The 23,397-nt window shown below is 41.7% G+C and overlaps 1 protein-coding gene across 1 annotated transcript in view; it reads right to left on the bottom strand.

Moving 5' to 3' along the window:
* Positions 1-23,397, bottom strand: part of MALRD1 (MAM and LDL receptor class A domain containing 1) — a 491,201-nt gene that overhangs the window by 306,886 nt on the left and 160,918 nt on the right. Inside the window, exons 9-11 of the mRNA XM_077268326.1 lie at positions 21,387-21,540; positions 15,426-15,563; positions 8,869-8,975 (exon numbers count right to left, since the gene is read on the bottom strand). Of these exons, the coding sequence (XP_077124441.1) occupies positions 8,869-8,975; positions 15,426-15,563; positions 21,387-21,540 (399 nt within the window). The remainder of the gene's footprint in view (positions 1-8,868; positions 8,976-15,425; positions 15,564-21,386; positions 21,541-23,397) is intronic.

The following is a 23,397-nucleotide window of genomic DNA, read 5'->3' as shown; positions in this document are numbered from 1 at the left end:
ATGGGTTAACTTCACCCTGTGTGAAGGAAGCGAACCCTGTTGCATCACAGGGCCGCGGTACCGCACCAAGAGCGCAAGCAAGGAGTCTCAGAACTCAATCCCAAGACTCAGGATTTGAGTTCATAAAGACCTCATGCGCTCGACATCGCTACTGGGGTGTCAGAGAGACAGAAATAATATTATTTAAAAAGCACGAGAGTGCATGCGGTGCTGCACTGGCGTATGCCACCAACCACCCAGGCTTGGGTCAGGAAAGCGCAGAGAAAGTGCATGGCGCTGCACTGGCGGTCACAGCAATTAGACGCTGTAATGTGTGTAACGTGTTGATGGATAAGTCGGGCGCTAGATAGCAATCATCCACCTTCCGCGAGCAGTCATACAATAGGGAGGGGATTTTAAAGAATGACTTTCACTCACAACACACACACGTTTACAAAAGACAATACTAGCGCATGGCCATGCGGCCATGCGGCCATGCGAGCCTTAAATAGTTGCAGCACGTTTAGGACCTTCAGAGAAGGACCAATGGAGTTGCTGCAGTACCTGAGTATGTGACCCCAGATCTCCACTGAGAGATCTTGCCCTGGGCATGCTCAGAGTGCAAAGCAGGACTTAGTCCTAGCACCTACAAGGACCTTCAAAGAAGGACCAATGACCTAGCTGCAGTATCTGATCATGTGACCCTCGATCTCCACTGAGAGATCTTACTCTGGGCATGCTCAGAACGTGAAAAGCAGGACTTCGTCCCAGAAGCGTCTGCTCGCCGCTGCCCAGCACTGACTTCAATGGCAGAAGCAGAAAATGCAGCAGTAACTCTTAGCACAGAGTCAGACTGAGCAAGACGCTGGGATTGATGTCCCCGCTGAGCAGGTTCCACCGTGGCTGGAGAAGAATGGGAGACCGCAGCGGAGATGGCCCGAGATTCCCCCTGTGCAGAGACAGGAACTCGACCCCTAACATACATTTCTTTAGACTAGCACAACACTGCATCTCACTAATGTAGCTAACTATCTCTTTCCCACGCACTTAGTAGCACTTTGTACATGTACTTGTACAGATACTGGCTGGTATCTGGCTCATGCAGTATGACATCAGTATAATAAATAGGGGCATCCAAAAAGTGCCGAATGAACCAGTTACAACTTTGGATCACACTGGGACTAATATTAGTCTATGGGGCCGTGCACATGCCTGATATTTTGCTTGGACACATACTGTCCAAGGAAAAAAAAAACGCTGCATTGAGTTTGATCCAAGATTCTGATTGCACTCGGAATGGAGAAGATGGAGAAATTTTTTGCTTCATCTGAGAGAATCGGATCACACTATGCTGACACTCTGATCAGAGTTTGATCAGACTGGGATTTGCATAATTGATCAAATTTTCTCACATGACAAAAAATACGCTCGTCTGCACCTGCTCTAAGAGTGACTGCCACAAGAGAAGGTGTCGTGTACACTAGAGTGGAAGGGGAGGCTTTCGTATGTGCGATGGTGACGTGAGTTCAGGCTATCCCTCGGATAACTGAAAAAATGTATCCACAACAAGACTGCAATATTCTGTTTTGGATGAAGAAGGAATTGTTCTTCTCGTTCGAAACCTTACAAGGACTCCTCATGATGTCCTACAAGGTACTAACAGAAAGGTATTATCGTGAAGCAGATGGCATCTGGTATATTTGGCCCTTCTCTTCCTAACCTCACTAGATCCCCTTATGGGTAAATTGAAAATATTCTAAAACTTCTGAATTCTTGATTATTTGGAATTTATTAGCAGTTCCTATTGATGCTTTGCTAAGTTGATTTGATCACATACAGACCTCTACAATCTATATAGTAGAAGAAGCAAAGAACTGAAGGTAAGAACCTCGCTGGTCCTCGGCTTCTTCACTGTTTAATAGATGAAGACCAGAGAAAATAAATTATCTCAGATATTCTAGGAAAACCTGAGGCACTAATTTATCAAGTGTTTTACTGCATCTCGAGTGAGATAATGATCTCTTTAGGTGATGATATTTTATGGGGGTGGTTCATCATGTCATACGTCATCCTGAACACATTCATAAATCAACCTGGTGGAACGGTATTGGGTAGCGATAAATGATCTTTTATGAGGCGATGTAATCATTGTGATTGATAAAATCCTAAGTGAACGCAAAAGTGTCTGTATCCATGTGCCCTTTAAAGTATATGCAAAAGAAACAGCACTACAGCTCTGGCAAAAATTAAGAGACCACTGGAAAGTGTTCAGTTTGTCTGATTTTTCTCTTTATAGGTACATTTTTGAGTAAAATATAAATTGTTCTTTTATTCACTAAACTTGTGACAACACGTCTCCGAAGTTCCAAGTTATAAATTTTATATTTTTTTTCTGAAAAAGAAAAATGGTCAAAATTACAAAAGAAAACCCAGTGCTTTCAGACCTCAAATAATGCAAGGAAAACAAGTTCTTAATCATTTAGAAACAAAAATACTAATGTTTTAACTCAGGAAGAGTTCAGAAATCAATATTTTGTGGAATAACCATGATTGTTAATCCCAGCTTTCATGCGTCTTGGCATGCTTTCCACCAGTCTTTCACACTGCTCCTGGAGCAAAAATGTAAGCAGTTCATCTTTGTTTGATGGCTTGTGACTATCCATCATCCTCTTGATTACATTTCAGAGGTTTTCAAAGGGGTTCAGGTCTGGAGATTGGGCTGCCCATGACAGGGTTTGGATGTAGTGATATCTTAAGTTTTGGCAGAGCTGTATTTATATAAGTAACATAAATCAATAAATGATGATGATATTAAAGAAATAAATACCCCCATAAAAGAAATACATGGGCGTGGCTAGAGGAGATAGAAAGGTCCTGGAGTTTTTATAAGAGCGGCTCCTATTCTGGTGTTTTCAAGCCAGTCATGCATTCCATCATCGATTTAAATTGCCAACAGATGAGATAACCTCCTTAAGAGGGCTCCAATAAGGACCCCATGATTAAAAATGGGGCGTACTCACAAAAAAATGACAATTTTGTGGCAAACAACTAGAACACACATAATTACTCCAAGGGAGGGGACTGGAGTACATTTTCTAAAAATATTGAGACTTTTCAAACAGTTGTAAATGATGAGTAAAACAAAACCATCCGAAAACCACAAACTCTGCCCACATTGGCGAATTTTAAAAAAGAAAAAGAAAAAAAAAATAACAAGCAAACACATACAGTGGGGAAAATAAGTATTTGATACACTGCTGATTTTGCAATTTTTCCCACCTACTAAGAAAGGAGAGATCTGTAATTTTTATCTTAGGCACACTTCAACTGTGAGAGACAGAATCTAAAAATAACAGAAAATCACACTGTATGATTTTTACATAATTAAATTGCATTTTATTGTATGAAATAAGTATTTGATCACCTACCAACCAGCAAGAATTTCTGGTTCTCACAGTCATGATAGTTTTTCTTTAAGAAGCCTCCTACTCTGCTCTTACTACCTGTATTAATTGTTTGAACTCCTTACCTGTATAAAAGACGCCTGTCCACACACTCAATCAATCACAATCTAACCTCTCCACCATGGCAGCGACCAAAGAGCTGTCTAAGGTCACCAGGGACAAAATTGTAGACCTGCACAAGGCTGGGATTGGCTACAAGACAATAGGCAAGCAGCTTGGTGAGAAGGCAACAACTGTTGGAACAATTATTAAAAAATGGAAGAAACACAAGATGACTGTCAATGTTCCTCAGTCTCCCTGCAAGATCTCGTATCGTGAGATAAGGAGGATTCTGAGAATCAGCCCAGAACTACACGGGAGGACCTGGTCAATGACCTGAAGAGAGCTAGGACCAAACATTACCGTTAGTAATACACTGTACCATCAAGGATTAAAATCCTGGCATGCAAGGTCCCCCTGCTGATGCCAAGCCTATATGAAGTTCGTCAGGGACCATCTGGATGATTTAGATGAGGCATGGGAGAAGGTCATGCGGCCAGATGAGACCAAAATAGAACTTTTTGGTATCAACTCCACTCGCCGTGTTTGGAGAATGAAGAAGGATGAGTAGAATCATAGAATCATAGAATATTAGGGTTAATAGAGACCTCAAGGATCATCATGTCCAACCGTCTGCTCAATGCAGCGCAGGATTCACTAAACCATCTCAGACAGATGTCTGTCCAGCCTGTTTGAAGACTTTCAAAGAACACCGTCCCAACTGTGAAGCATAGTGTGGGAAACATCAGATTTTGGGGGTGCTTTCTGCAAAGGAGACAGGACAACTGCTTCATATTGAAGGGAAGATGGATGGGGTCATGTATCGTGAGATTTTGGACAACAAACTCCTTCCCTCAGTAAGAGCATTGAAGATGGGTTGTGGCTTGGTCTTCCAGCATGACAATGACCTGAAACACACAGCCAGGGCAACTAAAGAGTGGCTCCCTAAGAAACATTTCAAGGTCCTGGAGTGTCCTACCCAGTCTCCAGACCTGAACCCAAAAGAAAATCTTTGGAGGGAGCAGAAACTCAATGTTGCCCAGCAACAGCCCTGTAACCTGAAAGATCTGGAGAAGATCTGTATGGAGGTGTGGGTCAAAATCCCTACTGCAGTGTGTGCAAACTTGATGAAGAACTACAGGAAACGTCTGACCTCTGTAATTGCAAAGAAAGGTTTCTGGATCAAATATTAAGTTCTGTTTTTCTATTGAATCAAATACTTATTTTATGCCATAAGATGCAAAATAATTATGGAAAAATCATACAATGTGAATTTCTGGATTTTTTTGGGAAAGATTCTGTCTCTCACAGTTGAAGCGTGCCTACGATAAAAATTATAGACCTCTTTTTGTAGGTGGAAAAACTTGCAAATCGGCAGTGTATCAAAAATTTATTTTTCCCACTGTATAAGATGGAAAATGGAATGTTGAATAAAGTGCAAATAAAAGAGACGCAAAAACACTAAAAACACCACAAAAAAACAGAAGCAAGTGCAATAATGGATCAGGCCCTAAGTATTTTTTATCATGTTGATGGCTGTAGACCACAAAATTCTCTATTATAAGATAGTAAGAGCTTCAGCGGAAAGAAAGGGACATAATTGCAATGTCCCACGTTCCAAGTGTTGAACATGTTCACATCATTTTTGATGAGAAGTTGGGAAATTCCGCTTGGAAATCAAAATTAAAAAATCTTTCAAAATATCTCTAAAAGGCTTCCTGTCAATTTCAAAGGGAAAACTGACCTATATCAATAGTGGTGCTGTTTTTCTTCCACTTCTTGATTTTTACTCAAGTGAGGAAAAAACAGCATGTTACCTTTTGCTGCATTTTTGTCTGAAAAAAGTAATGAACCCAAAGCAGAAGAAACACCCTGTTAGGGCTAGCGGAACGCACCGAGTAAATATAAATGTTTTATTGAAACAGATGCGTTTGCAGCCGGGGTCCACCGTGCAGGAGAACCTGCTTCTAGGAAACGGCGGCACTATATGGCGGTATGAACCAGCTCTGTTAGCTTCACAGAGCAGCCGAGAAAGCAAAGCTCTGTGCCCTGTTAACTTTCACAGAGGCACAGGCTAACTACCCAAATTAGAGCAGTCAGAGGTCATGCATGCATACAAAACTCCTCGCCGGAGGTGCCAGCATTCTAGGGGCTTATTTCAGCCAGGTCCCTGAACACATACAACCACATGACCACACTGGCGCAAAGCACATAACTTGAAAAGACACTAGCGCATGGCCGTGTGGCCATGCGAGCCTTAAATAGATGCAGCACGTACAGGACCTTCCTAGAAGGACCAATGAGAGGCTGCTACAGAGCCTGCGCACCTACAGGACCTTCCTAGAAGGACCAATAGAATTGACACCAGTATCTGAACATGTGACCCTCGATCTGCACTGAGAGATCTTACTCTGGGCATGCTCAGAACGAGGAAAGCAGGACTTAGTCCCAGCAGCGTCTGCTCGCCGCTGCCCAACACTGGCCTCAATGGCAGAAGCAGGAAAGGCAGCAGTAACTCATTGCACAGAGTCAGCATGAGCGAGACGCTGGGACCGACGTCTCTGCTGAGCAGGTTCCACTGCGGCCTGAGATTCCCCCTGTGCACAGGCGGGAACTCGACTCCTAACACACCCTATATGCAAAACTGTAAAAGGTGTCAGAAAAAAAGCACAAAAAAGCAAAGAAACATCCACATTTAAGCAACTTTAAGCGAACCTATCATTGGATTAAAGATGGACCCTTCTTTACCTTTCCCCTTGTTTAAAATATCCCATAGAGAATTTGATTAACTTTTCAAAAAAACTAAAACTTTTGTATTACTCTGTCAGTGATTAGGAGTAATGTAAAAATAGTTTGTTTTTATTCCAGTAATTTCACAACCATAAGGCTTTTTTGGTATATCTACACATAAGGGAAAAGTAAGAAAGTATGTAACGTGGCACAGGCGGTAGCCATGGGTGAGGTACTCCTTGAGTTCTATGACCCAGCATGATGGGTGTATGCACTTTGTCTACAGGGCTACACCCTTGCCAGCCGCATGATGCCGGTGACCAGATGTTGAAAAGTTCCATGATGGAGACCACCACTTAAAAAATAATTAATTTTTACTGAACAATAACTTGGTGAAAATAATATAGAACAGATAGCGGGTGCATAACTTCATGAACCTTTCTCTTAATACATGTGCAATGCCCACCAAGGCCGTGGGGTACTCTGAACCGGGTCAGACAGTTCTTTGGGGAAGTCACGGGGCCGTAACCCGACTCCGTGGCCCTGGGCGTGCAATAAAAATGCAAGGGGAAAAGTTATATGGGATTGATTCGTGCCACCACCCGTGGTGTTCGGCAAGGGATGGCCGACACTACGGTTCAGGTCCACTGGGGCCGATGGCGACGCAGCAAAGATGGTACAACTCCCCACTGGTAGAGTGGGGCCCCAGAGAAGATTTAACAGTCGATTCAGGTGGCGGTGAACGTTGGGGTGAAGAGAATAAGCAAGGGACGCAGAAAAGTGAAGTTTTCTTTACCTTTACTTCTTGGTAGATGAACATGCAGTCCGGGGTACCAGTTACAGAGGACAGCGGGAGTCCGGCTAGCCTGGAAGCATTCAGGGGGTCCACCTTGCCAGGTGGGGCGGGAAGCCTTCCTGCTGCCCTCACTCACTTCCTAACAGCTTAAAAACTGACTCCTCCTCCCGATCAGAGAGAGACGCTCCCCTGAAGTCGGGTCTAGAACTCCCCCTTCTGCCCTGGAGCTAGAATTGTGTTGCATGCTGTGTATTACCTGGCATGGGGACCACTTCCTGCTTCCAGGCATGACCTCACCCTTCAGAGGGAGGCAATGTCACCATGGCAACAGGACTCTGGGGTGCCACACATGGAACATCTTTATACACATTTTTTGTATCCTTCCTTACATAGTTCATCACTAGTGTTGAGCGATACCGTCCAATACTTGAAAGTATCGGTATCGGATAGTATTGGCCGATACTGGAAAAATATCGGATATCGCCGATACCGATACCCGATACCAATATAAGTCAATGGGACTCAAGTATCGGAAGGTATCCCTGGATGGTTCCCAGGGTCTGAAGGAGAGGAAACTCTCCTTCAGGCCCTGGGATCCATATTAATGTAAAAAATAAAGAATAAAAATAAAAAATAGGGATATACTCACCTCTCCGGCGCCCCTGGACCTTACCGCTGTTAACCGGCAGCCTCCGTTCCTAAGAATGAGCAGTTTAGTACCTTCGATGACGTCGCGGTCACATGAGCGCTCACGTGACCAATCAGAAGCCGCGACGTCAGCCGCGACGTCATCTAAGGTCTTAAACTGCTCATTCTTAGGAACGGAGGCTGCCGGTTAACAGCGGTAAGGTCCAGGGGCGCCGGAGAGGTGAGTATATCCCTATTTTTTATTTTAATTCTTTATTTTTACATGAAAATGGTTCCGATACCGATTCCCGATACCACAAAAGTATCGGAACTCGGTATCGGAATTCCGATACCACAAGTATCGGCCGATACCCGATACTTGCGGTATCGAAATGCTCAACACTACTCATCACGGAATCTCAGGAAATTCCCTCATCTCCAACAACGGTACTACAGTCAGTAAGATTCCTGAACTTCAACCACATCCTTTTCCCCTTAGAGGAGCTACTTGGCCATTATGGCTGTTACTCAACTTCTCTGTTGACCGATGCCTTGGAACTACCACCCTGGGCACTTTCTTCATCTCATGTTCCCTGCTCTGATTAGTCCCATTACCTCCAGGACTTGCAAGCTCTGTTTTGCATTACTAGGTTTCCTGCTCCAGGTCCCATCTCCAGAAACCCACTCACACCTTCTGTCACTTCCTCTTGCCTCTTTCCTGGATCTCGCTATCCATTACCTCGGTCTCCACTCACTCCAGGGACACATACATCATGCTACTCTGCTTAGTTATCAGACCATAGGTCTGCTTCTGCTGCAGGCTGAGTCCTATCAGACCTCCTGACATGAAATTGTCTCTGCCCCTTACTTTTGCCCCTCCCTCTCTGGGCTAGTCCCAATTCTTAACTTTAACACTCCCTACTGTTGGACAGAGTACCACGCTGTCACTAATAACACAGATCAGTAAGCACATCACACATTTAAATACATCACCACAATGTATGTATCTTTAAGGGGAAACGTAGGCAAAACTTCCATCTTCTTACAAGTACACACTTGTGGGATGTGTGAATTAGAAGAAAAAGGTGTGAAGCATGTGTGCAATTCTTCCATGAAAAATTAAGTTATAAATCATCAAACGGTCTTAAAGGGATGGATCACTTTATCTTTGACTTCAACAAATATGTTGGGGAAAACCTTTATTTGGCATTATATATAATTCATAGTTACTACCTGGCACTGAGCTTCCTCAGAAGGCTTCACCAGAAAGTTACTCTTCAGCTGTGATGAGGCGGTGCTCTCTCCATTTATAGAGTTCGCTCTAAAATATATGAAGTGTCCTAAGAGGTAAAAAGAAATCATTAGTATGCACATGTATATACTGAGCATGTGGATGCTACGGGCTTCTTGGATAAAGGGGTCCTAGACTTTGTATTACCAAGCACCAGTGAAGGAACTGCACTGTTAGCAACATACATGGTGGAGAAAATTCGGCTGAGGGTCATGGAAAGGGGGAGGGTGGGAGAGTAATAAAAATAAAACACCAGTCCATTTTGTGGCTAAACCTGACACCATAACAGGGGACAATTTTGTCCCATGGTTTGGGTCCCCATCTCATCTGTATAATTCACTGACTCGCTCACTACAGGTGCATCTCACAAAATTAGAATATCATCAAAATGTTCATTTATTTCAATTCTTCAATACAAAAAGTGAAGCTCATAAATTATATAGAGTCATTAAAAACAGAGTGATCTATTTCAAGTGTTTATTTCTGTTAATGTTGATGATTATGGCTTACAGCCAATGAAAACCCAAAAGTCATTATCTCAGTAAATTAGAATTCTTTATAACATCAGCTTGAAAAAGTGATTTTAAAATCCGAAATCTTGGCCTACTGAAATGCACGTTCAGTAAATGCACTAGGTACTTGGTCGAAGCTACTTTTGCATCAATTACTACATCAATGCGGCGCAACATGGAGGCAATCAGCCTGTGGCACTGCTGAGGGGTTATGGAAGCCCAGGTTGCTTTGATAACAGCCTTCAGCTCGTCTGCATTGCTGGGTCTGGTGTCTCTCATCTTCCTCTTTACAATACCTCATAGATTCTCTATGGGGTTAAGGTCAGGCGAGTTTGCTGCCAATGAAGCACAGTGATAATGTAGTTTTTAAACCAAGTATTGGTACTTTTGGCCGTGTGGACAGGTTCCAAGTCCTGCTGGAGAATGAAAATTCCATCTCCAAAAAGCTTGCTGGCAGAGGGAAGCATGAAGTGCTCTAAAATTTACTGGTAGACGGCTGCACTGACTTTGATCTTCATAAAGCACAGTGGACCTACACCAGCAGATGACATGGCTCCCGAATAGTGTTGAGCGATACCGTCCGATACTTGAAAGTATCGGTATCGGAAAGTATCGGCCGATACCGGCAAAGTATCGGATCTAATCCGATACCGATACCCGATACCAATACAAGTCAATGGGACTCAAGTATCGGACGGTATCCCTGATGGTTCCCAGGGTCTGAAGGAGAGGAAACTCTACTTCAGGCCCTGGGATCCATATAAATGCGTAAATTAAAGAATTAAAATAAAAAATAGGGATATACTCACCCTCTGACGCGCCCTGGACTTTACCGCCGTAACCGGGAGCCTTCTTTGCTTAAAATGCGCGCGTTTAATGGTTTCCGTGACGTCACGGCTTGTGATTGGTCGCGTGCCGCCCATGTGACCGCGACGCGACCAATCACAACAAGCCGTGACGTAATTTTCAGGTCCTGATGCCTAATTCTAGGCATTCAGGATTTGAAAATTACGTCACGGCTTGTGATTGGTCGCGTCGCGGTCACATGGGTGACGCGACCAATCACAAGCCGTGACGTCACGGGAGGCAGTAAACGCGCGCATTTTAAAATTACGTCACGGCTTCTGATTGGTCGCGTGCCGCCCATGTGACCACGACGCGACCAATCACAAGCCGTGACGTAATTTTCAAATCCTGAATGCCTAGAATTAGGCATCAGGACCTGAAAATTACGTCACAGCTTGTTGTGATTGGTCGCGTCGCGGTCACATGGGCGGCACGCGACCAATCACAAGCCGTGACATCACGGAAACCATTAAACGCGCGCATTTTAAGCAAAGAAGGCTCCCGGTTACGGCGGTAAAGTCCAGGGGCCTCCGGACAGGTGAGTATTTCCCTATTTTTTATTTTAATTCTTTATTTTACACATTTATATGGATCCCAGGGCCTGAAGGAGAGTTTCCTCTCCTTCAGACCCTGGGAACCATACACTGGAAACTTCCGATTCCGATTCCCGATACCACGAAAGTATCGGATCTCGGTATCGGAATTCCGATACCCGCAAGTATCGGCCGATACCCAATACTTGCGGTATCGGAATGCTCAACACTACTCCCGAAACCATCACTGGCTATAGGAGCAAGATATATGCAAACACTGAAAACATTGAATCTAAACTGTTATTATTCAGTAAGATGAACTTACAAAAATAAAGGTTTCTAGCTCATAAATTCGCCAATTCAAGTGTGCCCATCAACCGCGTCAAGGTGACCTCCCTCTGATGGGTCCTTGTTCTACTGTACATACCTCTCTTGAGCAATCAGCCTACAGTTAAATGGACAAACACGTCTCTCCCGGACCATCAGCCTACAATTCAAATGGGTAAGTAGAACTGAGCAGGTGATTTTCATTAGTTCTACTTACCCATTTAATTCTCTTGGCTGAATGTGCCTATATGTGTCCATCCAGTGGTTATGATGTGTGCAACAATCTGACGCAGGTTTTCCTAGCATGTCGTGGTAATGTATTGAATTCGTATCATGAGAAATTGAAGAATTTAAAGGGTTTGTCCACTACCTGGAATAACATTTTTTTTAAATGAGGTAGCCAACCCTGTAAAATAAAAAAAAGAGGATTCTGTATGTAAAGCACGGTAGAATATGATGACTTTTTATGAGTAAAATGAGTATACTCACCTCTGGCACTGGCATTTATCCCAGCGATTTTAATGCTGGGTCTACCGGGGTTGTTTGCCACGTGAGGCCTGCAGCCAATCAGTGGCTGCTATTGGGCTTCCGCGTTCTCACTTCTTCGCTTTTCTGACATCCTTCCGATGAAACTAAAAGCACAGCAGCCCAATGGCGGTAGTCTGATGATGGTCAGCAGGGTTCACATAGCATAACAACCCCTGCAGACCCAGTGCCAATATAATTAGAGGTCTGCCTGTACGGAATATCTATTTTTTAATATTTTACAAGGGACACTACTTCTTTAAAAAAAAAAGGGGGGGTTGTCCAGGTAAGTAAAATTTACGGAAAGGTAAGAGTGGATATATCTGAATCTCTTCCAATGACAGTCTCTGGAATAACAGATAAGCTTTGGAGAAGACAGATAAGATGAGTTTTGAGACAATGCCAAAAAAGAACTATCTGAATCCGGACACTTGGGATACAGTTACGTTGGCTGTTGCCGAACAATAAGATCCATAAGCTGCACTTGGCATCCGGAGCCACACTCCAAACAGAGAATTGTCTTGGATTATACAAAAAAGTTGGATACAAATCTATTTTTTCTCCTTTGGAGAAGTTTGATTTTTGTTCAGTTACTGCCTCTGATAACAGAATGTTTTGTGAGTTTCTCCAATATTAAATTGTCCTGTGTATTCTGCTGGCTTTCGATCTTCTGTGCTGTATTATTTATAGCCATTTGCTTTTACCTTTCTGAGCCATTCCTGACTTGCATAACCCGTTCCCCAGGATCATAAATAAATGAGAATTCATCTATGGCAACAGCAGAATGAATAATCCTAACAGATCCCCTACAGTAATATCTAATTTATTGGACAAGTTACCCTCAGATAATATTTCTATTCCATATCACTCGCACAGTGAGATATTGATGAACAATATGGTTTATTTTAAGACAGGCGACTTAATTCTAAGTGTCGGAGAGTTATGCGTGCCAAATTTATTGAAGCTCACACCTCTTGTTAACTTTGGTGCATCTTGGGCCATTCCAAATACAGAAATTAAAACCCAGGCTTACTATGAGCCCATTTAAAGTTGCAATATAAATTGGTCAAATGGTCACCTCGCTTCCTCAGACAGGTGTTTCATACAGTAGACTTAATCCTAAGTGTCGGAGAGTAAAGTGTGCCAAATTTATTGAAGCTCACACCTCTTGTTGAGTTTGGGGCATCTTGGGCAAAGGCAGAAATTAAAACCCAGGCTTACTATGAGCCCGTGTACATTTACATTATAAATTGAGCACATTTCTGAAAGTAGTTTTAGGTCAGATGGTCACCTCGCTTCCTCTCCCTTAACCCCACTGATATTTGTAACCACTTTTCAAAAGAGAGATGTGAAAAATTTAAAATTTTGTTGTAAAGGGATGTTCAAAAATTTTGCAACTCGCTAATCTAGAGGCAAAAAAATTATAACAAATTCTGCCCCATTTGTTTTTTTGATACCTGTAAATTTCCCTTTCCCTGGTTAAAATATAGCTTTACAAGGAATATATACTGTGTAGGTGGATACATGGAAGTCTAGGAGATGCATGTAGAGATCCCAATTTGGACCATCGTTGTGGGGTCCACATATTTCTATGTACGTCCCTACACAGTATATAATCCAAAAGGATATGTAATAAGGAAACAATAAATCAATCAGGTTCCAGGCTCCAATTGGTGTGACAGGGAGCCCGCTCCTGTCTTACCATTTAGATGTCATCTAAGGCGAATAAACTGCTACGATTGGAGATAACTTCAGTCTCAGAAGTTACTCACAGGCACCTGCTGTGTTAAACAGCCAGCACCCAACAAGTATAGAGTGTGCTCAGAGCACAAATTTCTATCTTTGCCCCATTTTTATCTATTCTTTTTTTTATTGCAACCCTTCTTCTAAATAAATATATTTTTATTCAAATTACCTGTGAAGACCAGATCTTTGTTAGGAGCGTATAATTTCTGTATCAGTATCAAACACTCATCTATTTTTATAAATCTTCTTTGTGATATTCCTGTATTATTTTTCCCAGAAATGTATTAGAAAATTAGAATCTGGGTGTTATTAGTTGACAGGGGAGGAGTGTCCTTTCAGCCTAGCATTGCCCAATCATTGCTGCCAGTGTAACAGAACACACCCCCTTGGGGAATGGTACCAACAAGTTGTCAATTATTTACTCTGTTCTCAGAGGAACAACAGAGGAATGGCACAGTGCAGAATTCTACTTGAAAATGCTCTGGAATTTATTACAAGAAGAATACAAGCATGTACTAAAACTGATGTGTTGGGAGAGGGAATATATAATCAGAAAATTCACTATTTTTTACCTCTGATTTTTAGGTTAAATATATATTTTTTTTTATAAATTTCAGCAATTTTTTTTTATATCACAATCTGTAACTTAAAAAAATTTGTTTTGATAGTGTAGCAACTCACTCAGGAAAATAACACCCTGAAAATTGCAACTGACCCTGCCCGTTCTTGTACAGACTACAGATCCTGACCCCGCAGTCCCTAGTAGTTTCTGCATGAGCAGAGATAGCCTTAGTCACAGACTAGACAATGGTAACTCCGACCTATGCTGCCTGAAAGGCCATCGCGTACTTCATGTTTTTCCTGAAGAATCAGAGGGCAGAGCAGAGTACAAATTACCTACAGAAGGGAAAGTGTGCTGAAATAGAAAGAGATCCCAGAGTGAGTAAAACAAACCACAAATAGAGGATTAAGTATGTACTGTTAGAGAATATGCCACCTACTTCCTAAAAAGAAACATAAGATAGGTGCAGGGTAAAGAACATAAAGAACAGAGAGATAAACCCTAGCTGGTCTTTTACTGACTGTCTTATCTACAGCAGTATGGTTGGATATCTAAATGAGACTATCACCAGCAGGAAATACCAGCTAGGGAAAGTATATAAAGCTGCACCCAAACGGTGATAGTGCAGACAAATAAGTAAATGAAAACACCTGTTACTGTAAAAAGACTGAAACAAAGATAACAGAAACTAAACACCCAGATAAAGCATGTATCTTCTGTGGTCTAGCGACCAAGGAAACATGTGTTTTCATCTACTCATTTGTCTGCACTATCACCTTTTGCGTACAGCTTCATATACTCTCCCCGCTGGTATTTTCTGCTGGTGATAGTCTCATTTGAATATCCAACCATAATGCTGTAGTTTAAGTCAGATGCAAGACAATTTTACAATTTTCACTCTGGCCATTTGAGCAATTTTAGAATCATACTTCCTGTTTTTAGTGAAAACTTTTCAGAAGTCTCTTTATCATCAAAGGCAGGATTACAATTACAGGTATCACCTCTATACACAGGTGAAAACACATGATCCACCAATCACGGAAGGTGATGTAAAAGCCCCCTGTGCTCCCCCTTCATTCACAAAGATTTTTACCCACATTCATTAAAGCTAATGTACGTGTGAAAAGACAGGAAGTATGAACCTAGAATAACCCCAGTGGTCAAAGTGAAAATTGTAAGAATTTTGGGCAGTTTAATACAGATTGTGATATTAATATATATATATATATATATTATATATATATATATATATATATATATATATATTTTTTTTTATCATTATTTATTTATATATATATATATATATATATATACAGACATATATACAATTCCATTTTTTTTAAAGATGCATTCAACATAAGATCCTAATTTAAATATTAGGACACTTTCTGACTATACATTTCCTAAAAGTGTGCATATGTATGATCAATATTGGATGTATTACTTACCGTATTCTCCATTGGTTGAATGGTCTTTACTAATATCATTGTGTGTGTCTCCAGTTGTTATTTTCCAATCCAAACCATTGAAATTTAGCGATTCCCAATCACAAAAACCAGTCTCAAAGTCACATGTGTTCAGATTTTCTAAGGAAATTTAAAAAAATGAAGAACTGAGGTTTAGTGTTATTGTATCTTACATTTGTCAGTTTTCAGATGCTAATGCCTGGACCGCTGGAATAATACGAGTCCCAAGCTTTGGTCACTAACAGCCTGCTGGTGACACCCTATCGAAAATAGAGCGTATTCAGCTATTATTAAAGTTATTACAGGATTATACACAATAGTGTGCAGATTTCGTTTGCCAAATTTCCTATCCATTTTGCTCACTCTCACATAATCCAGGCTTTGGCAGATAAATGCCATTAAATCAATGTGTGGCTTTGCAGCTGATAGACTGATTCTGCGCTAAATCTAAAGCAACTGTCAGTCTTTCCTATGGATTCTTGTAGAAATGATGGCAAGTTCAACGTCAATAAATTAAATGACTCCAAATAGCAAATACAGTTTGCGTTCAGAATATTTGCAGGCACCGTCGTCTCTGGCGTCTAGCAAAATGAAGGATTTCTCCCATTAGGCTTCCCCTACTCCAGTCAGCCTGTGGTGTCATTTAATCCCTTAGATCTTGATTTTATATGTCATGAATATATAGTTGGATTTTTTTTTACATTTAAAGGGTAACTACTGTTAGTTAAAGTAACATTTCAGAATGAGCAGTCACGAGGAACAGCACTATTTCTGACCATTGCATGGTTTGTAGCCAGCATTTTAACCAGTTTTCCCCTCTGCAAATTCTGAAAATTAGTGGGAAGTGGCGGCTCATCATGTTAAATTGTTAAAACGGCAAAGTGCTTGTAAAAAAAACAAGTTACCTGTTCCTAAAAATCCTCTAAGTTCTAAAGAACAGAGCGATTTTTAATTCTACCCAGAAACTTATGAAGAACTTGCAGTCCTCATTGGCCCCAATCTCCTCCATCTCATGTCCTGATTCTGCTCTGAAGCATTACAATGAAACCCTGCAAAGTGCCCTGGATGAAGCTGCACCTCCTATACATAGAACAGCTCAGCACAGATGGCGACAACTGTGGCACACGCTGCAAACACGTTTCCTGCAGCGGTGCTCCAGGTGCGCCGAACGTCTGTGGAGAAAATCTAATCTACCCGAAGATTTCATCCATTATAAGTTCATGCTAAAAACATACAACTCTGCCCTTCACCTCTCCAAACAAACCTATTTCAACACCCTCATCATCTCACTGTCAAATAACCCTAAACATCTCTTTGACACTTTCCAGTCCCTACTCAACCCAAGAGAGCAGGCCCCAACCACGGATCTCCGCACTGACGATCTGGCCAATTACTTAAAAGAAAAAATTGACCACATTCGACAGGAAATCATCTCCCAATCTCTTCATACCATGCACTGTCCTCCCTCCCCCACTGCATCTAATTTACTCTCTGACTTTGAACCAGTTACAGAAGAAGAAGTAATCAGGCTCCTTGCATCTTCTTGCCCGACCACTTGCACCAGTGACCCCATTCTGTCACACCTCCTCCAGTCCCTTTCCCCGGCTGTCACCTCTCACCTAACAAAAATATGCAACCTTTCTCTCACTTCCGGTAGTTTTCCCTCCTCATTTAAGCATGCCATCATACATCCATTACTTAAAAAACCCTCCCTCGACCAAAACTGTGCCACTAATTATAGACCTGTCTCTAACCTTCCCTTCATCTCCAAACTCCTCGAACGCCTGGTCCACTCCCGTCTTACCCGCTATCTCTCAGATAACTCTCTTCTCGACCCTCTTCAATCTGGCTTCTGCTCTTTACACTCTACTGAAACTGCCCTCACTAAAGTCTCTAATGACCTACTAACAGCTAAATCTAATGGTCACTACTCCATGCTAATTCTCTTGGATCTCTCCGCAGCATTCGATACTGTGGATCATCAGCTTCTCCTCACTATGCTCCGCTCCATCGGCCTCAAGGACACCGTTCTCTCCTGGTTCTCCTCCTATCTCTCTGACCGATCCTTCACTGTATGTTTTGCTGGTTCCTCCTCCTCTCACCTTCCCCTTACTGTTGGGGTTCCTCAAGGATCAGTCCTAGGCCCCCTCCTCTTCTCTTTGTATACTGCCCCTATTGGACAAACAATCAGTAGATTTGGTTTCCAGTACCATCTCTATGCTGATGACACCCAATTATACACCTCTTCTCCTGTTATCACACCGACCTTTTTAGAAAACACCAGTGATTGTCTTACCTCTGTCTCTAACATCATGTCCTCCCTCTATCTGAAACTGAACCTGTCAAAAACTGAACTCCTCGTGTTCTCTCCCTCTACTAACCTACCTTTGCCTGACATTGCCATCTCCGTGTGTGGTTCCACCATTACTCCAAAGCAACATGCCCGCTGCCTTGGGGTCATCCTTGATTCCGAGCTTTCATTCACCCCCCACATCCGATCACTGGCTCGCTCTTCTTATCTGCATCTCAAAAACATTTCTAGAACTTGCCCTTTTCTTACTTTCGACTCTGCAAAAACTCTTACTGTCTCACTTATTCATTCTCGTCTGGACTATTGTAACTCTCTACTAATCAGCCTCCCTCTTACCAAACTCTCCCCGCTCCAATCTGTCCTGAATAACGCAGCCAGGATCATATTCCTCACCAACCGTTACACCGATGCCTCTACCTTGTGCCAGTCATTACACTGGCTACCCATTCACTCCAGAATCCAGTACAAAACTACTACCCTCATCCACAAAGCACTCCATGGCTCAGCACCACCCTACATCTCCTCTCTGATCTCAGTCTACCACTCTACCCGTGCCCTCCGCTCCTCTAATGACCTCAGGTTAGCATCCTCAATAATCAGAACCTCCCACTCCCGTCTCCAAGACTTTACACGCGCTGCGCCGATTCTTTGGAATGCACTACCCAGGTTAATGCGATTAATCTTCAATCCCCACAGTTTTAAGCGTGCCCTAAAAACTCATTTGTTCAGATTGGCCTACCGCCTCAACACATTAACCTAACTATCCCTGTGTGGCCTATTAAAAATAAATAAATAAATAAATAAATAAATAAATAATAAAATAAAAAAAAATAAAATAGAACATAATCAGGTTCCTCGCATCATGTTCTCATACACTTTATGCAGTTAATAGCCCTCTGTGTCTGTACTGCTACATACTTAGGCAGTTAACTGGTTCATGCAGCTTTACATGAACACCCGAGCCTTACACTATGGCTGGTCCAAATAACTAAAGCAATTGTTACCATCCACCTCTCGTGTCTCCCCTTTTCCTCATAGTTTGTAAGCTTGTGAGCAGGGCCCTCATTCCTCCTAGTATCTATTTTGAACTGTGATTTCTGTTATGCTGTAATGTCTATTGTCTGTACAAGTCCCCTCTATAATTTGTAAAGCGCTGCGGAATATGTTGGCGCTATATAAATAAAAATTATTATTATTATTGTAATTCTATTCTGTGTTGCTCATTGACTAGGTTACCAGCCACCTCGGCAATCTATCAGCGGCAGTCTGTCTCCTAGGCAAGCTTAGGAGCTTGTAAGCGCTGCACTGAAGCTGGCCCGATCTGTGGATTGGGAGAGCTTCAGTTTCCCTGCGCTCTTCCGATGCTGCAGAGGGAAAATTCCTCTGGTTGCAACATGTGAGAGTGTACAGTTTGGGCCAGCAGCTTAACTATGCCGCTCTTCCAAACTGCCAGTCTTCAAGAGTGCACAGCTTTCCAGCAACAATCCTGGAAGTATAGGAACAAAACCCTTTATATTGCAATTGAATGTGAGCTGGTGGGAGGAGATAAATTGCTATGACTAAGACTATATAGTATATGTCTCCCATACACATTATGGCACACAAGGATTCTTGCTTATTATTCTTTAGTTTGCATACAGACTGAATCAGCAGCAGCATGGAGGACATTATACAGCAGTGTGCATGTGAATCCAGCTTTGGGGCTAGATAAAAGACTTGTTAGAAGGCTCAGCACAATCTTTCTGTGTCTCTGTCTGCTTGTTTTCCAACTCTGCTGCTCCCCTTTCTCTTTCCATCTGGTATAATAGAAGCTATAACTTGACACCTCACTCTGCATACAGTCTGTCTTTTATTAAGCAGTAAAATACTAACCAGCCGCCGTCTTCTACTCTTCCCGACACTACTACGCTCCCGCTCTACCATGTGATGGCCACAGCTCCTGACTTACTGGAAGTCAGAGGCAACAGTCACAAGCTCTCAATGTAAGTCTATGAGAACCTTGTTCTGTTACATTGTAATGTGACTTCCTGTCTACCCAGTAAAGACTGGAGGGGTCCGGCAGGTCACAACTAGCAGAATAGGACTGGAGCTGCGCCAAGAGAAGGAGATGGCGGCCAGTGAGAATTCTAGACAAGGCATATATATTAGTGATACCTCTCCGGTGCTGAAATAAAAATAAATACCAGAGTGCTTTAAGAGCAGCACATTATCGTTAAAGATCCATTTTACAATTACCCTAAAAGGTAGAAAAATATTATTGAAAAATATGCTTAGGTACATGTACATTAGAGGGGTTTTCCAACTTTGCATTCCCATGGTGCTCCAATGCAACAGCTCCCACTGACTCCCCATGAAGCCTGCATGTGGCAGCTGCAGCCAGTCAGTGGCCTTATATCTCTGGTGTCACTGATCAGCGACAGGAGCCATGATACCAGTACTACGGCACATAACCACGTAGGCCACTAACTGTCTACAGCACTTACATGGCAACCTCCACACTGGATCATTAAGAATTCAGAGATCAGTATAGTTCTTTATGGAATTTTTAAACATTTTCTGCTGTTTTAATTTATTTTTTATTCAAAGATTTGTTATCTGCCATAATGGGTAATTTATAACATGTCCATGAGATACAAATGACTACAAAAAATCTGACCCAGGTGACTTACGACCATCAGGAATCCTAATTATATAGCAGTTTTATATAGACATTGTATAGCACTGTTATGTATTACTTTATGTATGGAGTTGTTATGTGGTCGTTATATGTTGGTCTTATAGCAGCACTGTATGGTGATTTTTACAGAAAAGGAAAACAGGGAAAGTAAGCAAGCGGTCATATTACTTTGCTGAATTAATCAGTGTGGAAAAAGAAGGAGTTCCAGTGTCTGGTAAAATATCAAATGTTGTTTTTATTCCATCAAAGTTAAAAAAAAAAATCAAAGACAGGATGGTCAGCAAGCAACATGTTTCGGACACGGTTGTTCTTTGTCAAAATTGAAAAAGAACAACCGTGTTCGAAACGCGTTGCTTGCTGACCATCCTGTCTTTGATTCTTTTTAACTTTGATGTAATAAAGACAACATTAGATATTTTACCAGAAGCTGGAACTCCTTCTCCTTTTTCCACATTGCCAACAAAAGTGGTTGGTTCATGGTTCCGTGCACACTGGATCCTTCTTTTTCTTGTCTGAAGGAGTCAATGCCTGGTCGCCTGCTTTGTTCACGAAAAAGACTAGGCAGATTCTAACTATTTGTTAGAATCTGTGAATTTTGAGAATATTCTAAGTGAATTTGTTTAGAATCGATTTGCTCATCTCTACGTATGGAGCTACAATAGATTTCTCTACAGTCATAACTCCATGAATTAAAAGGTTATTGCCAACTTAGCAAGATTGTGAGAGGTCAAAACTTGGGGTCCCACCAGTCCATTCCAATGAGGCGTCTCAGAACCCAATTCTCAAGATTCATGGAGGTTTCAGCAATGGAACCCCTAATGATCAGCAAGTTATACCATATCCAGTGCATGGATGATAACTTGCCGAGATGGGAATGTCATTCTTTAATGTCATTCTCGTTTGAATTACAGATTATTGATGATCAATATTGTTAGCTCTTCTTCGTTATCCTCACCGTAGTCGTTTGGAAGGTCAATTAATGATTCACCGGGGAAGCATGGTTCATTGGTAGAACTTGGAACTCCAGAATATTCTTTGCAACCAGTGCATTTAAATCCATCCAATGCGATAAACCCATTGATGTTTCTTATCATTCCTTCAAAAGTAAGCTTTAGATTATACCGTAGATATGTTAATTATCGTCATAGTCTTTTCTGCATTTATGTCTATTTTATTTACAGCATTCAATAGCTAATGCAAAAAATATAAGACATTTTTCAGCTCCTCAAATAAAAGCCATATTCTTTATTTATTCTTCATTAAAAAAAAAAAAAACTTCCACCCATAGAACACACTGAGCAAAAAAGCAATTAAATAACTTTGCCGTTATGTGTCAAACACATGAAAAAAATCACCTGAATAAATCTAAATATTTAATTAGGGAATTTATTTAATTTATTGAGACACCAAATAAAAAAATCATAATAAAATATATGTGAAAAAGCTAAATTACCTTATGGCATTTTCTAGAATATTTTCTAGAATAGTCAATTGTTTGCTCAGAATAAGACCCTGAAGAATCCACAATGATCTACAAAATAATTGGGCAGCAGCTCTTTCTGGAGAACAGTAGTCCTTTAGTTACACGGCTCAGCAAAGCCTTCTCTTGACTTGGACAAAATGAGAAGGCTGCAACTGTTCAGCAACTGCTGATTGGCTGCAGCGGTCACTTGATGCCCTTGAATCCTGTTGATGCCAGCAGTTGGGAGGAAATGCACTTGCAATAAAAAAAGTGCTTCTTAGGGTATTACTGTAAGTACAGAGGTTTTTTTAATTGCGTTTTTCCCTTCTAGGGAAATCCCTTTAATATTTTAGATCAATGGAATTGATATATTGCAAGCTTGTCAGCCACTCTAGCGGTGCTTGCCATCATTTTTTTTTAGCTCTAAGGGTCAAAGATATACATAACGTGCAACTGCCCTTTAAAGAGGACCTTTCAATTAATTTCTCATATCGAAATGGACACATGATGTAATAGTGATTACAGAGCAGAAAAAAAAATGTTTTCTTCTTAAATTTTGCCTCTCCATTTCGGAGATATTAGGAATCAAATTATTTGACACCTAAATAGTTAACTTTTGTTGAGTCCAAGAGGGTGTTATCAGATAGTTTTCACTGGAGGCGTGTATTTATTCTCCCTGTGTGAGTTGCCCAATCATAAGCAGGCAGCAACACAGCAGAAAAAGAACACGCCTGTTGTGAATTGAACTTTTTGGCTCCCTCTTGTGGTCACTAGCGACATGACACTTTGATTTTCTTTCCCCAGCTTGGTACCCACCTGGTTCGTTAGTCCAGGGGTGTTGCTATTTAAACTCCCTGGATTCTCAGTCTGGTGCCTGGCATCGTTGTAATCAGTTCCTTTCTGTTTGCTCCTGTCTGCTGGTCCTGGTTCTTTGCAAAATAAGCTAAGTCCTGCTTCCTTATTTTTTGGTTATTTGCATTGCTCTTATTTTTGTCCAGCTTGTACTAAATGTGATTCCTGATATTGCTGGAAGCTCTAGGGGGCTGATATTCTCCACCCGTGCCGTTAGACGGTTCGGGGGTTCTTGAATATTCAGCGTGGAAATTTTGATAGGGTTTTTGCTGACCGTATAAGTCATCTTCCTATATTCTGCTATTAGTCAGTGGGCCTCTCTTTGCTAAAACCTAGTTCATTCTTACGTTTGTCTTTTCTTCTTACCTCACCGTTATTATTTGTTGGGGGCTTGTATCCAACTTTTGGGGTCTTTTCTCTGGAGGCAAGAAAGGTCTATTGTTTCCCTTCTAGGGTTAGTTAGTTATCCGGCTGGCGCGAGATGTCTAGAACCAACGTAGGTACGTTCCCCGGCTACTGCTATTTGTTGTGCTAGGATCAGTTATACGGTCAGCCTAGTTACCACTGCCCTATGAGCTGGTTTTTTGTGTGTGCAGACTTGGTAATTACCTCTGAGACCCTCTGCCATTGGGGTCATAACACACGCCCCCAA

The sequence above is a fragment of the Ranitomeya variabilis genome, chromosome 6 (assembly GCF_051348905.1).
Source record: "Ranitomeya variabilis isolate aRanVar5 chromosome 6, aRanVar5.hap1, whole genome shotgun sequence".
In the NCBI taxonomy this organism is placed as follows: domain Eukaryota; kingdom Metazoa; phylum Chordata; class Amphibia; order Anura; family Dendrobatidae; genus Ranitomeya; species Ranitomeya variabilis.
This window is presented reverse-complemented; position numbering and strand designations above follow the sequence as displayed.